The following is a 16,999-nucleotide window of genomic DNA, read 5'->3' on the forward strand; positions in this document are numbered from 1 at the left end:
TATTTTTTTCCTGATGGAAGAAGTGGAAGAGAGAATGCCTGGGGTGCGTGGGGTCCTTAATTATGCTGGCTGCTTTTCCGAGGCAGCGGGAAGTGTAGACAGAGTCAATGATGGGAGGTGAATGGGAGATGAATTGGGCAGCAGGTGAATCAAATGGAGGGTATTTTGGACATGCTGGGTGAGAGAGACAAAAAGATGGTTGCCTAGGTTACAGTGGGTGGGAGATGGCGGGGGCAGGTGGGGTGGAAGTTCGGAATCTTGAGGAAGGGGAGAGAGCAGCAAAGGCAACTCCAGATTACCTTGATTGTGGAGCCGAAGAGGAAAACTATGGAAAAGGACAAGGAGCAAACCAGAGTAAAAATAAAGGCCGATAAGGGGAGGGCCAATTTCAGTGGGATGAGAACAAATCTGGCCCTGGTAAATCCAAGGCAAAACTGTAAGGAAACAGCGGGCTGTCTTCAAAGAGGAAGTGGTTTGGGTATCAAGGAGGTACATTCTCATGAGGGGAAAAGTAGGACAAATAAAACCAGGGCTCCTGGGATGAAGAAAGAGATAGACAATAAGATGAAGCAGGAAAAGTATGTGTATGACAGATGTGAGGTTGATAATACAAATATAGAGGGTTGAGAGGGGGAGTGAAAAATCAAAGAGAAGCAAAGAGAGAGTATGAGAAGAAGCCGGCAGCTAACATAAAAGAGAGTCAAAGTTGTCTACAGGCATAAAAATAATAAAATAACTATAAGAGTGAGGCTGATTAGGGATCAAGCAAAATGGGATTTAAGCATGAATTCAGAGAGCTTGGCTGAGGTACTACAGAGTGCTTAGCGTTTGTTTTTACCAAAGGGATCGCGAAAGGGAAGATAATTGAGAGACTGGGTGGGCTAAAACTTGATAACAAGGAGGTATTTGAAAGCCTAGCTGTATCTAAGGTTAATAAGTCACCAGGACCGAATGAGATGTACTCGGCGATACTGAGGGAAGGGTGGAAAATTGCAGGAGCTTTGGTTTCCATCCTCCGTAGACAGAGACATGGTGCCAGAGGCTGAACAATTGCAAATGTTATAGCCATTGTTCAAAAAACAGGGTATGAGGATAATGCACACAATGATCACAATCCTCATTGTCTCTTTGACATCCTGAAGAATTTCCTCGTGGTCGATTCTGTGCAGTATGGACAGATGCCCAGCAAACGTTTCCAACGACATGAATGCAACCCGCCACTCTCCAGAAACACATAATGGATTCAGACGTTTCTAATTGATATTGCTTCTAACTGCTTTAGAGTGGAGAATCTTTCACCTAACACTCAGTGGCTTGGAAAAATCCAAATGGAGCATAGAAGAGACTATTCACTCAAATGGCAAGCTCTGACATTAACTGTTTTTAAAGTATGCCACCTCAGCTTAACTCAGCAACACTATTGGAGAAACATGTGGAAGTTGGAAATTCCGACTGCGTTAGTTTAACAGTGGAGCCCTGACATGCACTGGCTGCTTTACTGATTTGATTTGATTTATTATCGTCACATGTATTAGCATACAGTGAAAAGTATTGTTTCTTGCATGCTGTACAGACAAAGCATACCATTCATAGAGAAGGAAAGGACAGAGTGCAGAATGTAGTGTTACAGTCATAGCTAGGGTGTAGAGAAAGATCAACTTAATGCGAGGTAGGTCCATTCAAAAATCTGATGGCAGCAGGGAAGAAGCTGTTTTTGAGTCAGTTGGTACGTGACCTCAGACTTTTGTATCTTTTTCCTGATGGAGGAAGGTGGAAGAGAGAGTGTCCAGGGTGCGTGGCGTCCTTGATTATGCTGGCTGCTTTTCCGAGGCAGCGGGAAGTGTAGACGGAGTCAATGGCTGGGAGGCTGGTTTGCGTGATGGACTGGGCATGGTACCAACCCGCAAATGTGTATACAATTGTCAGTTATCAATGTGTGCCTATCAGGTCGTGAAACTGACACTGTGGTGTTAGTCACATGTTGATTTTGCAGTCACATATAAGAGGATACAGCTCACAGAATCGATGGAGTATATCCAGTAATTATGGTGAAATATACATTAATCCCTCTCCATTATCATCTGGAACAATGCAGATAAGAAATGCCAAAACCTGGAAGGTATAATAAAAATGCTGATGATTGTTTTATACAGATTTTTAATTACTATATTTAATTATTACATCTGTGATAAAGAAATTTACAAATATTTTGTAGGTAGTCATATGATACAACAATGCAGTCTGAAAGCTGCCGGGGGCCTTCCTTACTCAATGGGTTATAAATTTAATTCAGTTCTTATATCCAAGTTCCACAATTCCCAAAGGAATTGCACCTTTATTAGGTTTAGAGGCTACATTCGCTCCTCATACAATCCACACATGTGCAGAAGCTGCTTTCTTTTAACCTGGCCAGCTACTTGGCAGCGGTAATACGACCTGACTTCATTTGCACTATGCATTGTATAGTACAATAACTATTTTACTCACATACCTCTGCCTTCTTTTCCAAGAGAAAGGAAAATTGTATCAAATATTCATTCCTTTGCAGCTTAGTGGCAACAATTTGAGAAGGTAATGTCCTTTTGAACAAAGTAATGTTCTTCTCAGGTTATTCACAAACCTTTTGTCTTATCGCACAGATCAGCCAATTAATCTGTCCAAATGCTTCCGTCTTGTGGTCATTTCTTGTATTTGCCATCTGCTCGGATGTGTGGGTTGGTGCCAGTCATTCTCTGGGTCCTGAAAGCCATATTATTTCCCTTTTTGAAGTTGCCAACATGTGCTCGGAGCTGCTGCGTGTTGGCAGCGTCGCCTGGACCTGTGTCAGTGACAAGGGAAGAAGGAACTCATTCATATGCATGCTTTAATCCACTGAACCCACTTGGAAAATCTGGAATACCTCAGAGACAGCCCTTAAAAATGTGTTTGTTTTTGAGTGTGCGAAACATGGGGCTATTTTTAAAGAAAATACCACACATAGGATTTTGTAAACTGGCCTTTGATGGCCAACTAATCAGGTTTTTTTTATTCATTCATGGGATGTGGATGTCTTCCCCTTCAAGGGGTTGCCCTTCTTGCTTTGTCCCTTAGTTCATTTAATTTAGTTTAATTGGTTCAATTAAAAGTGTTGGTATGTGGGTGTTGCTGGCTGGGCCAGCATTTATTGCCCATCCCTAATTGCCCTTGAACTGAGGGGCATTTAGGACGCAGATGAGGAAACATTTCTTCACCCAAAGAGTGGTGAGCCACAGGAAGTAGTTGATGCCAAAACATTGAATGTATTTAAGAGGCAGCTGGATATTGCACTTGGGCAAATGGGATCAAAGGTTATGGGGAGAAAGCAGGATTAGGCTATTGAGTTGGACGATCAGCCATGATCGTGATGAATGGCGGAGCAGGCTTGAAGGGCCGAATGGCCTCCTCCTGCTCCTATCTTCTATGTTTCTATTAAATTCAGTGGAACTGAATATGATGCTACATCATCTGCATTACTCTTCAAGATGAATTTCAACCTTTTTATATTCTTAAAATTTAACATTCAATGATTTATCAAACATTCAACAGGCCAAATTTGTGGAATCTCCCTTCAATACTTTTTTAAAAACCTTTCAAATGGTGAACATGCATTGAACACAAGGAGGGAAGTAACTGTTGTATTTTTTATTAATTCTGTGTTGCCCTTTGCCAATAGCACTTATTCACCACGCTTTAAAAATAGCATATTTTCTCGTTTCCTCCGATGGTAGAAGGCTGAGAAATCTTCTGCATATCTACACTTCTTGCCATCTTCCATTTCAGAAGTTATTCATCAAGTAATACATTAAGCCCCAAGAAAGAGGGCAGATAGGCAACTTACAGAACCATAGAATCGCTACAGTGCAGAAAAAGGCCATTCAGCCCATCAAGTATGCACCAACACTCCAAAAGAGGTTTCCACCCAAGTCCTCCCTCCGCCCTATCCCCATCACCTTGCGCATTTCCCATCGCTAATTCACCTAATCTACATCTTGTGATACTAAGGGGCAATTTATCATGGCCAATCCACCTAACCTACACATCTTTGGAGTGTGGGAGGAAACCAGGGCACTCGGAGGAAACCCATGCAGAACGGGGAGAACGTATAAACTCCACACATGTATTCCACAAGGTCGAAGTTGAACCTGGGTCCCTGGCACTTTGAGGCAGCAATGCTAACCACTTGCCACCGCACCACCCATAGCAGCTTTTAATAAATAATATAAAGCTTTTTACAATAGTAATTTATCTGACCTCATCAATGGCATTAAGCAACCATTAAATAAATATTTTTATGAATGAAAATCTAATAAAAACAAAACACAACATAATACTTTCAGGAGATACCAATAGGTGTACTTAAGGGAATAAACCTGAAAGAGCTCATGAGATTATTAATCCCTCTATGTTGCACATGCCTCAACACACCCCCTCCCCCCCTCCAGGTTAGCACTGCCGCCTCACAGTGCCAGGGACCCGGTTTCGATTCCCACCTGTCTGTGCGAGGTCTGCACGTTCTCCCCGTGTCTGCGTGGGTTTCCTCCAGTATCCTCCCAGTCTGAAAGACGTGCTGGTTAGGTGCATCGGCCATGCTAAATTCTCCCTCAGTGTACCCGAACAGGCGCCAGAGTGTGGCGGCTAGGGGATTTTCACAGTAACTTCATTGCAGTGTTAGTGTAAACCTACCTGTGACACTAATACATAAACTTTAAACTAAGCTATTATTAGTGGAATGTGGATATGAGCTGTGCAGTTCTCATTCTCACAGTGATGCTGGTTCTATTGAACTGACAGCCTGAGGTGCAGTTCCAAGGGCTGAGTCTGATCATTGTTTTTTGCTCACCCACACACACAAAGCAGTGCGCCGTTACAAAGGACCCTGCTCCCAACCCTATCTGAGCGCAGCAGAAGCACACTCACTTGTGGCAGGCTTTGTATTCCGCCTGGAAAGCCGGTGTTCCATCACAGCGGCTGCTGTGTCACCTCGGCTCAGCAATGGCAAAACAAAACTGTTCCAAGCGCTCACGTGACGGGTTTTCAGAGCAGGCAAGCCACGATTAAAACAAACAAATCGGATCAGAACGTGCAGAGCCAAAACAATCAAGTCATGAATTTTGCTTTTATTTCGGAAGTTGTGGCACTTAGCAGTCACCGAGGCTGAATAATTTATTTCCATTTAACCTCCAGTTAACCTCTGCTACATTGATCCAAAGCCGACTGCAAGTCAGGTAATAAAAATGAGTACAGTAACCGAGACTCATCAATAACACTCCAGCCATTTTGCGGTCTTTCATTTTCTGCTCCAGTTCCTTTGCTTTATATTTAATCTGACCAATATTTCAGCTTTAAATCTGTTGTAACCTAAACATTAATCTAACTTTTTGAAGTCAGAAAAGATTCATGGATGTCAGTTGCCATTTAGCTGCTACATAGGTTATTCTGTGTCCGCATTCCCTGAAAATCTCATTAACTATAGGAAGGAAACGGCAATACTCTTTTTTTTAAAGGAAGTAGTTTGAATGCATATAGGTTAGCAGAATCTTTCTGAGCAAATCCTGACAAACCCCTATAGATGTGGCACATAAAGAAGGCTAAACTGAAACTCAATTCAGGTTAATTAATGAGTAATAACCAGAACTGTCTTAAAATGGGGAATGCAATGTATTTTCCTTGGTATGCCAGCTAAATATCTAATAAATCTGATGCTTACTTCACATATACACATGGGTGGCACAGTGGTTAGCACTGCTGCCTCACAGGGCCAGGGACCCGGGTTCGATTCCTGGACTGTCTGTGCAGAGTCTGCACATTCACCCCGTGTCTGTGTGGGTTTCATCCGGGTGTTCCGGTTTCCTCCCACAGTCTGGGAGGTGCAGTGGCCATGCTAAATTCTCCCTCAGTGTACCCGAACAGGAATTCAGGAGAATGGTTAGAATGTGGAACTTGCTACCACAGAGTATAAAGTGAGGAAAACAGCATGGATGCTAAGTATGGTAAGTACATAGGAGAAAGGAACTGGAGGATAGGTTGATAGAATCGAGGAAATCATAGAATCCTACACAGTGCAGAAGGAGGCCATTCAGCCCATCAAGTCTGCACCCACCACACTCCCACCTAGGCCCTATCCCCATAACCCCATGCATTTATCCAAGCTAATTTCCCTGACACTAAGGGGCAATTTAGCATAGCCAATCCAGCTAACCTGCACATCTCTTGACTGTTGCAGGAAACCGGGGCACCTGGAGGAAACCCACGCAGACACGGGGAGAACGTGCAAACCCCTCACAGACAGTGACCCAAGCTGGGAATCGAACCCGGGTCCCTGGCGCTGTGAGGCGGCAGTATTAACCACTGTGCCGCCGTGCCGCCCAGGGTGAGATGAAGCACGGTAGGAGGAGATTGACAGCGGCATTGACCCATTCGGCGACTTGACCAGTTTCTGTGCTGCACACTTAATGTAATTCCACAAGTTGGTTCTGCCGAAGGTCATCTTATCTCAAACACACTGGATTATTTCAGTTACCTAGACAATTAAAGTTATGATCATAACATTGAAATCGTGTCTTCACTGGACTAGGACTTCAACAAGGCATTGGGGCATCCAGGGAAGACAAAATATACAAGTCAGGAGATATAAAAAGAGGGAGTCTGAAGGAGGCTGTGCAGAGTGTACCTACAACTCAGGGGGGTATTTGAATTTTACAGGGAAGTTCAGACTGCCACCCTGACAATATATCACTGCTATTTGCTGGCTTGAGGCGACTCCATGGATTTCAGAGCAATACCCAACTGCACATTCATTTCCCACATTATCAGCTTTTCTATTTCTCTCCAGCGTAACTGTACAGTTTGGACCAAATTGTGGCCAATTTTACATTGTGTGCTTGTGTCCTTTGGCAGAGTAACTGACATCAATCAAAACAATTCCAACACAGCATCAAAGGATTCATTTATTCCCATCTGCCTTCTGGAACGGGAGTTGAAAAGAGGAAGATCACCCCCTCGCTGAGTTACCATTTGAAACCATCTTTCAGCAAAGACCCTTTCCCCTCAGGGCTCACAGTCCCTGGATTTTGACCAAGCGCTGAGACCCTCTTTTCAAGCCCATTGCCCAGCCTGATTAACAGGCTTGGATCCATCTGGCAGGAGCCGCAGCTCAGCAGCAGATGGGGAGACTGCTACTGTAGGAGTGATAGTCTGGAAGGGTATTGGGTCTAAATCTAGTGCGGGGTGGGAAAGGGGGGGAACCATCATGGACCGGAGCACCTGGAGGAAACCCACCCAGACATGGGGAGAACATGCAAACCCCTCACAGACAGTGACCCAAGCTGGGAATCGAACCCGGGTCTCTGGCGCTGTGAGGCGGCAGTATTAACCACTGTGCCACCGTGCCGCCCAGGGTGAGATGAAGCACGGTAGGAGGAGGTTGGTGAGAAGTACAGACAGCGGCATTGACCCATTCGGCGACTTGACCAGTTTCTGTGCTGCACACTTAATGTAATTCCACAAGTTGGTTCTGCTGAAGGTCATCTTATCTCAAACACGCTATTATTTCAATTACCTAGACGATTAAAGTTATGATCATAACATTGAAATCCTGTCTTCACTGGACTAGGACTTCAACAAGGCATTGGGGCATCCAGGGAAGACAAAATATACAAGTCAGGAGTATAAAAAGAGGGAGTCTGAAGGAGGCTGTGCAGAATGTACCGACAACTCGGGGGTGGGGTGGAGAGGGGAGCTGAGAGGGTTATACTGTGACACAGTGGTTAGCACTGCTGCCTCACAGCGCCAGGGACCCGGGTTCGATTCCCGGCTTGGGTCACTGTCTGTGTGGAGTCTGCACATTCTCCCCGTGTCTGCGTGGGTTTCCTCCGGGTGCTCCAGTTTCATCCCACATTCTGAAAGACATGCTGGTTAGGTGCATTGGCCGTGCTAAATTCTCCCTCAGTGTACCCGAACAGGCACTGGGGTGTGGTGACATGGGGATTTTCACAGTAACTTCATTGCAGTGTTAGTGTAAGCCTACTTGTGACACTAATGAATAAACTTTGAAAGGGTGGGTAATTCCAATCCTGAGGAAGAGCCGGGTTAGCTTGGACTGCACTCCAAGAAGCCCGCCTGCTGCTCCTGGTCCACAAGCCTTGCTGGAAAGACACTCACCTCCTCATCCCAACAGCCCTCACCTCCCTTTAGCTGCCAAGTTTGCTTAGATTCGGTACATCAGATTGGCTGCGAAACCTTCCCCCTTGTCCTTTCTTCTCACCCCCTCCATCCCTCCAGCCAGTGATCCCCACCCCATGACCCCCTTCCTGTCCCCTGCTCGCCTGTGGCCTGGATCTCTTTTCAATCTGATGGATGCATCCACCTGCAGCAGCCACCACTCCCTGTGCTGCTGCTGATGGGCAATGGAGAGCTGCTGGCCTCTGACTGATGGCAGCTCTTGGGGGTGTGGGAGGGTGGGGGGTGGGGGGTGGGGGGGGCACGATTCCCACCTCCCGGGGAAGGCCTGTTAAGTGTCTGTTTGTCACTAGAGTCCGGTGGACCCTTCCAAATGGAGTCGAAATGGGAATGAAAGGAATGATTGCACTAAATCCCCCTTCCCTGCTCTCGGACCATAGCTTTGTAGGTTATAGAGTTTCAACTGCAAATATAAGTGGGTTTTAAATGCAGTGAAGGTTTCTACCTTTATGGCCTTTCCTGAGTTCCAGACTCCCACTAGCGTCTGGGCCAAATCATTTCTCCTCACCTTACCCCTCCCCTTCCAATGACTGCAGCTTCAACCCCTTTCCTGCCCGCTCTCCATTTCCCTCAGTGTTTGGTCTCTCAGGGAATTAAGGGATGTGAGGAATGGGTGGGAAGATGGAGTTGAAGTCCAAGATTAGCCATGATCGTATTGAATGGTGGAGAAGGCCCGATGGACTGAATGGCCTCCTCCCTGCTCCTATTTCTCATGTTCTAACTTCAAACCTATGTCCCCAGACTATTGACCTCTGTGCTAAAGAGAAATCGGTTCATCCTACCCGCCCTATCCAATCCCTCATGATTTTATATACCTCAGTTAAATCTTCCCTCAGCCTCTTCTGTTCCAGAAAACAACCTAAGCCTAAATAGACTTTCCTAATAGTTGAAATTCTCCATACTGACAACATCCAAGTAAACCTCCTCTGTGCCCTCACGAGATGTCGTACTCCAGCTTTACACAGAACCCCATTGCTCTTATATTCTAAACCTTGGCTAACAAAGCAACATATTCCACATGCTTTCTTGCTCACCTTTTCTACCTGTTGTGTTCGCCTCAGGGATCTATGGACATGCACACCGGGTTCCTCTGTTCCTCTACACTTCCCAGTATCTATTTATTTTGTATTCCTTTGCATCTCAAATTAACTCACGCTTCTTCAGACTGAACTCTGTTTGCCATCTTTCTCCCCACCTAACCAGGCCATGGATATCTTCCCGCATTCTACAGCTTTCCTTTTCACTGCCAAACACACAATCAACTCTTGTATTATCTGCAATTTCTTAATCACGATGTTACAAAGTTTAAATTGTTGATATATACACCATGACAAGCAAGGGAACTAGTAATGGTCTCTTCAGACCAACGGTGGAAACAGCCTTCCAGTCATAAAAACATCCATTGACCATTACTCTACCTGCCTCAGAGCCATTTTTGTATCCAACTTGTCACATCTCCTTGGATCCCATGGCACCTTACCTTTCTAACCAGTCTACTATATCAGACCTTGTAAAAATCCATGCGGAAAACATAGAGTCATAGAGGTTTACAACACGGAAACAGGCTCCTCGGCCCAACTTGTCCATGCTGCCCAGTTTTTTACCACTAAGCTAGTCCCAGTTGCCCACATTTGGTCCATATATGCCTCTATATCCCTCTCTATCCATCTTACCCATGTAACTGTCTAAATGCTTTTTAAAAGACAAAATTGTACCTGCCTCTACTACTACCTCTGGCAGCTCGTTCCAGACACCACCCTCTGTGTGAAAAAATTGCCCCCCTGGGTCCTTTTGTATCTCTCCCCTCTCACCTTAAACCTATACCCTCTAGTTTTAGACTCCTTTGGAAAAAGATATTGACAATCTATCTTATCTATGCCCCTCGTTATTTTATAGACCTCGATAAAATCACCCCTCAGCCTTCTACACTCTAGCGAAAAGAGTCCCAGTCTATCCAGCCTCTCCTTATAACTCAAACTATCAAGTTCCAGTAGCATCCTAATAAGTCTTTTCTGCACACTTTCTAGTTTAATAATATCATTTCTATAATAGGGTGACCAGAACTGTACACAGTATTCCAAGTGTGGCCTTACCAATGTCTTGTACAACTTCAACAAGACGTCCCAAGTCCTGTATTCAATGTTCTCTCCATTGAAAGTAAGCATGCTGAATGCCTTCTTCACCATATAGTTTAATCAACCATTAATCAACTCTCCTTGTTGCATCTTCAAAAAATTCAATCAAATTAGTCAGGCACAGCTTTTCCTTAACGAGTCCATGTTAACTATCCTGGATTAATCTGTAACTTTCTAAATGACAATTTCTACTATTCCTCAGAACTCTTTCAAATTTGCCCACCACAGAGGTTAGGTTGATTGGCATGTAATTATTCAGTCTGTCCCTTCCTTCCCTTTTCAATACTACGGCAACCTTGGGAGTCCCAATGTTCTCCTACACCTCACCTGTAGCCTGAGAGGGTTAGAAACTGATGGTCAGAGCTTCTATTTCCTCCCTTGCTTCTTTTAGCTGATTTGTCGACTTTCAAGGATGCTAAACACATTAATATTTGAATAGTGCAGAACCTGAGTATTGCTGAAAAAAGAGACATTTGAATCCCCACAGTACAGAAGCAGGGGCGGCACGGTAGCACAGTGGTTAGCACTGCTATGTCACAGCGCCAGAGACCCGGGTTCGATTCCCGGCTTGGGTCACTGTCTCTGCGGAGTCTGCATGTTCTCCCCGTGTCTGCGAGGGTTTCCTCCGGATGCTCCGGTTTCCTCCCACAGTCCAAAAGATGTGCTGGTTAGGTGCACTGGCCATGCTAAATTCTCCCTCAGTGTACCCGAACAGGCGTCAGAGTGCGGCGACTAGGGGATTTTCACAATAACTTCATTGCAGTGTTAATGTAAGCCTACTTGTGATTAATAAATAAATAAACAGGTCATTTGGCCCATCATGTTTGCAACAACTTTTCAACAGAGCATCTTACCCAGACCCTATCCCATAACCTCACGTATTTACCCTGGTAATCCCCCTAACCTAAACATCTTTAGCCACTAAGGGGCAATTTAGCACGGCCAATCCACCTAACCTGCACATCTCTGGAGTGTGGGAAGGAGCTGGAGCACCCAAAGGAAACCCACCAAGACACTGGAAGAACATGCAGACTCTGCAGTCACCCAAGGCCGGAATTCAACCCGGGTCCCTGATGCTGTGAGGCAGCAGTGCTAACCACCGTGCCACCTAAAACATGCTGTTAAAGTTTTGCATCTTATACTCAACAGGAAAAACACAATTGTTTTAATTGAAAAGGAACAACAATTTATATTACATGAGAAGAGGTGTTGATTGGTTGGCAAGTGAACTTGCAAAACATTCCTGTTTGGGCTAAAAATTACACTGACAATGAATTTAAGATTATCAGACATGCTCATGGTGTGGCTCACTTACGCATGCCAGAAGCCACATATATTTACACACAGGGCCCTGTTCTTTGCAGACAGAAGGTATATGTCCATGCACTGTACCTTTTATAACTAAACAAAAGCATGGGGCATAGCCATTCCCTGGTTCATTCCCCACGGTAATGCCAATCAGAATCAACCTGCCTGGTTTATATTTAAACAAAAGCTTGGCAGTTCACTGTTCCCTGGTGCATTCTCCATGACAATCAGACTCCACTTGCCAACCAATCAGCACTCTTTTCTCATGCAGTATAAATTATTGTTCCCTTTACACTTTGGTATTCTTGCAAATCCATCCTGATGAGTGCAAAATACAAAGCTTCGATAGCATGTCTCTTCTTTTCAGCAATATTAGGGGATTTTCATAGTAACTTCATTGCAGTGTTGATGTAAGCCTACTTGTGACAATAATAAATAAACTTTAAACTTTACTCATGTTCTGTACACACTTCAATGTCTATATTCTCCTCTTTTGTAAAGACAGGGCAAAGTATTCATTCAAAACTATACCCACCTCTTCTATCTCCACACCCAAGTTACTATTGGTCCTGAATCGACCATTCTCTGTCCTTCGTTATCCTTTGGCCTTTTATGTATTTATATCAGATTTTTGGATACTCCTCAATTTTACTTGCCAATATTTATTCCTAGATTCTATTGCATTTCTTAATTTTCTTTGTACTTTCTATGCACTGTAGGCTTTCTGCAGTATTGAGTTTTCTGTACCTGATATAAACTCTTTTTTTAACCTTGTCTGTTTATTCCTCAGCGACTAAAGTGGTCTGGATTTAGGAGTCCCACACTTATTGTTTGAGAATAATTTGGTTCTGAACCCTATCTATCTCCTCTGCTCTGTTGCTGATGAGCTTTCAAGTCATAGTGGGGGGGAATTTCTGGCCTCCCCGTTTTACTCTTGGCGGGGAGGTGGCACGCCGTTTGCAAGCGATGGGATCTCCTGATCCCACCGCTGTCAATGGAATTTCCCATTGAATCCACCCCACGCCGCCGGGAAACCCGCAGCAGGGGCGGTGCCGCTGACGGAACTGGGAGGACAGAAGAAAATTCCAGCCATTGTTTCAAGCCTACCTTCGTCAAACCACTTTTCCCTTTCCCTTGCATAGGGTGTTGGCGAGACCACATCTGGAGTATTGTGTCCAGTTTTGGCCTCCTTATTTGAGGAAGGATGTGGTGGCATTGGAGGCAGTTCAGAGGAGGTTCACCAGATTGATTCCGGGGATGAAACGGTTGATGCATGAGGAGAGATTAAACAGTTTGGGCTTGTACTCGCTGGAGTTTAGAAGGATGAGAGGGGATCTGATCGAGGTGTATAAAAGGGATTGATAAAGTAAATGTAGACCAAATGTTTCCCCTTATGGGGCAATCTAGAACAAGAGGTCACAGGTATGGGTTGAAAGGCAGTAGATTTAAAACTGAGATGAGTAGGAACTACTTCTCACAGAGAATTTGTGGAATTCGCTGCCCCATCGCGCGGTGGAGTCCCTAAATTGTTGAATGGTTTCAAGAAGGAAATGGATATATTTCTAATTTTAAAACAGGATAAGGGGATATGGGGAACAGGTGGGGAGGTGGATTTGAGACCAGGGAGAGATCAGCCATGATCTGATTGAATAGCGGAGCAGGCTTGAAGGGCTGACTTTGCTGACTTCTGCTCCTAAATCCTATGTTTCCCCAATTTAAAACATTTACCAGTGATCGACTTCTGTCCTTTTCCATAACTAGGCTAAAATCAAACTGAAATGGGATCGCTACCACCATAATGTTCCCCCATCGATAACGGTTGCACCTGCCTAGCTTCATCTCCTAAAATTAAATGCAGAACTGCCTCTTCTCTTGTTGGGCTTGTTACATACTAGAATCTAATGGATAGTGAGTACTTAAAAACAGATCATAAACCACAAGTCAATGAGAGACAGTTATTCTGTGCTTTGCATATTCTACTCCTGCCAGTGTGTCAAAACATTAATATCTGACCTCTAACTTGCTTGTGCAAGATCAGCCCCTTGTTCCCCATTGCGTTTCTCTGGTGAATGGTACTTGGTGTGGTATTGCCCACTTCTATCTTCTGTAACTGGCTCTCACCTGTGAAGTAGCAAAAATCATTGGTAGATTGACTGCAAACTTATACATGAGAAATGTATCCATATTAACATTTGTACTTTATTTAAACCATTGTGGAGAGAGTCAGTCCCTCTGCTTTAGATTCCTTCAGGCTTCCTATAGTGAGTATGCCTGCAACTCAGAGGGTGGCAAAGTCGGGTTCTCACCTTTGGTTGATAGGACATGCCTTTCATTTTCAAAAATGCTCTGCTGTCATGGTTAGGAATGAGGCATGCATTCATTGCCCATTCCTAATTGCCCTTCTGCTGAATGGCTTGCTCGGCTATTTCAAAGGGCAGTTAAAAGTCAACCATGCTGCTGTGGGTCTGGGGTCACATGTAGGCCAGACCAGGTAAGGACGGCAGATTTCCTTCCCTAAAGGACATTAGTGAACCAGATGGGTTTTGACCATGGTTTCATGGTCATCATTAGGCCTTTAATTCCAGATTTTCTTTCTTGAATTCAAATTTCACCATCTTGTGTGGTGGGATACAAACCTAGAACATTACCCTGGGTCTCTAGATGATGAGTCCAGTGCCAATACCACTACGCCACTGCCTCCCCAGTGAAGTGGTGACTGAAGTAGTGGATGTCAGGAGTCACATATAGGTCAGACCAGGTAAGAATGGCAGATTTCCTTCTCAGTTGGCTTTTTAATGGCAAACATGATCATCATTAAGATTTTTAATTCCAGAGTTTTTTGATTGAATTCAAATTTCACTATCTGTTGTGGTGGGATTCGAACCAAATACCCAGAGCACTGCCCTGGCTCTCTGGATTATTAGTCCAGTGATAAAACCACTATACTACCTCATCACAATGTAGGGGCTGGGGGAAGAGCAGTAGGAGAATATTCACAACTAACTTGAAGTATTTCTCTCCCTGACTCGTTGTGGTACAGTTCCACAGGCAGCATCCAACACCTTGTTCAAGGCAGTGACTATCGATAGATCATAGAATCATAGAATCCCTATAGTACAGAAGGAGGCAATTCGGCCCACCGAGTCTGTACCGACCACTATCCCACCAAGCTCTATTCCCATAACCCCACACATTTACCCTGACATTAAGGGGCAATTTAGCATGGCCAATCAATCTAACCCGCACATCTTTGGACTGTGGGAGGAAACCGGAACACCCGGAGGAAATCCACACAGACATGGGGAGGAAGTGCAAACTCCACACAGACAGTGACCTGAGGCCGGAATTGAACCCGGGTCCCTGGCGCTGTGAGGCAGCAGTGCTAACCACTATGTCACCGTGCCACCCCAGATGGGTCACCTGTAAAGCAGATCTCTGCTGAGCTAGATTCTGCCCTTAATGAACATAAACACACGCACATTGCTGGCAGGAATGTCCTGAGAGATATCAGGAGCAGCAACTCTAACCACCTCAATCCAAGGATACTAGGCTTGAGTTTAGCTAAATTAGCCCATATTAGGGATAAAATCTGGGACCGGGTTGCCTACTCACTGGTTATCTCTCTGTGAACCTGTTGAATACCTGGGTACATGCAACACTAGGCACTATGAGTACTCAAACTTCCAAGTTTTAATTACTTGTGCACGAGTGAGAACACAAAGCATTGCAGTGTGTTCTGTTGATTCATACAGAAAATGAAACAAATGTAGTTCACCATATCTTGCTCTTTGGAATTTTGTTATTGAAAGGGTTTTATTTTCATCCTGTGGCCAAGGCTGGGAACAGTGTTTATGGAATTAACACAAGGTTTAGATTAGTCGCTTAATTCCCATGGTCCTCATTCTCATTGCTCTAGAGTTTTTCTTTAATTCTAGATGTTCCAAGAGACCAATGGATGTGGCAGCACAACAGTGTGGGGAAATGCCACTGAAGTTGAAGATCAGCAATGATCTGGTTGAGTGGCAGAGCATGCTCAAGGAGCCAAATGGCCTCCTCCTCCTCCTATCCTGAGTATGTAAGCGCCGGCCTCACTGAAGACCTTGTCGGCTAATAATCATTTTCCATTACTTAACAGAATTGTTTGTCAGAACTTAATTTCCGTAATTGTTGTAACTTAGTTTTTCCATATCAGCATCTGCAGTTTTAAACTGCTTTTAACTATAGTTTCACTATATTTATTGCTTTATTTGAAGTGAACACCCTTAATCTTGCAGAAGAAAGTGAATTAAATATTTGGCCATAGCTGGAATTACAACTTAATTTCCACAAAGTCTTTAACTTGTCAGCATACTTTAACACTTAAGCATTTTTAAAGCAGTATTTAGAATGATAGTCAGAAAATCTGTATGGTTTTTTGCAACTCCATGTTTTATAATTGTGAGATCTTATTGCAAGTCTGTTGGCTTCCTGAACTGTTAAACTGAGTGCAATTGTATAAAGGAATGGCAAACTGTACTGTCCATCTGAAACTGGAGGTGGAATGAATGAGGTTAATGATCACCTGAATGATAGCTGAGTGGGAATTTGATCTTGGTCGCAGGTGGCACATTAGCACTTGGTAAATTGGCGATTGATGCCGGCATGACCTTTGGCTGCAGATTGAGGTTGGAACTCTGGAAGAGGCGGGGAGCAACGGAGAGCCTGTGGTCGGAAATACTCTTGAGATTATGAGGCCGCGAGAGGTTTGGTCTGAGCTTAGGAAGCTGTGGAAGAAAAGAGACAGATTATAATCAAATGATAAACCAACCAGAAAGATATGAATTAGGAACATAGGAGGAGGAGGAGGCCATTCGGCCCCTCAAGTCTACTTTGACATTCAACCAGATCATTGCTGATCTTCAACTTCAGTGGCATTTCCCCACATTGCTGTACTGCCATACTCCTTAGTCTCTCAAACCTCTTGAATTAAAGAAAAACTCTAGAGCAATGAGAATGAGGATCATGGGGATGAAGTTGGACATGGTCAGAAATGTAATGTACACTGCTCGTAATGTACACAGTGGTTAGCACTGCTGCCTCACAGCGCCAGGGACCCAGGTTCAATTCCGTCCTCAGGTCACTGTCTGTGTGGAGTTTGCACATTCTCCCTGTGTCTGCGTCGGTTTCCTCCGGGTGCTCCGGTTTCTTCCCACAGTCTGAAAGATGTGCAGGTTAGGTTGATTGGCCATGCTAAATTGTCCCTTGGTGTACCCAGATGTATTGGTTAGGGTAATTACAGGGATGCAGCCTGGGTAGGAAGC

The 16,999-nt window shown here is 44.4% G+C and overlaps 1 protein-coding gene across 3 annotated transcripts in view; it reads right to left on the reverse strand.

Annotated features, from left to right (window-relative positions):
• Positions 1-2,189: 2,189 nt before the first annotated feature.
• Positions 2,190-16,999, reverse strand: part of LOC144510550 (kinesin-like protein KIF19) — a 187,372-nt gene continuing 172,562 nt past the window's right edge. For 2 of the 3 annotated variants that reach the window (XM_078240071.1, XM_078240073.1), the window contains 3 exons: positions 16,261-16,462; positions 13,713-13,820; positions 2,190-2,818 (listed from right to left, as the gene is read on the reverse strand). In XM_078240071.1, coding sequence (XP_078096197.1) covers positions 2,679-2,818; positions 13,713-13,820; positions 16,261-16,462 — 450 coding nt within the window. In that variant the 3' untranslated portion in view covers positions 2,190-2,678. The remainder of the gene's footprint in view (positions 2,819-13,712; positions 13,821-16,260; positions 16,463-16,999) is intronic. The other variant, XM_078240072.1, reaches the window with a different exon arrangement.

Source organism: Mustelus asterias, chromosome 23 (assembly GCF_964213995.1).
Source record: "Mustelus asterias chromosome 23, sMusAst1.hap1.1, whole genome shotgun sequence".
NCBI classification, from domain to species: domain Eukaryota; kingdom Metazoa; phylum Chordata; class Chondrichthyes; order Carcharhiniformes; family Triakidae; genus Mustelus; species Mustelus asterias.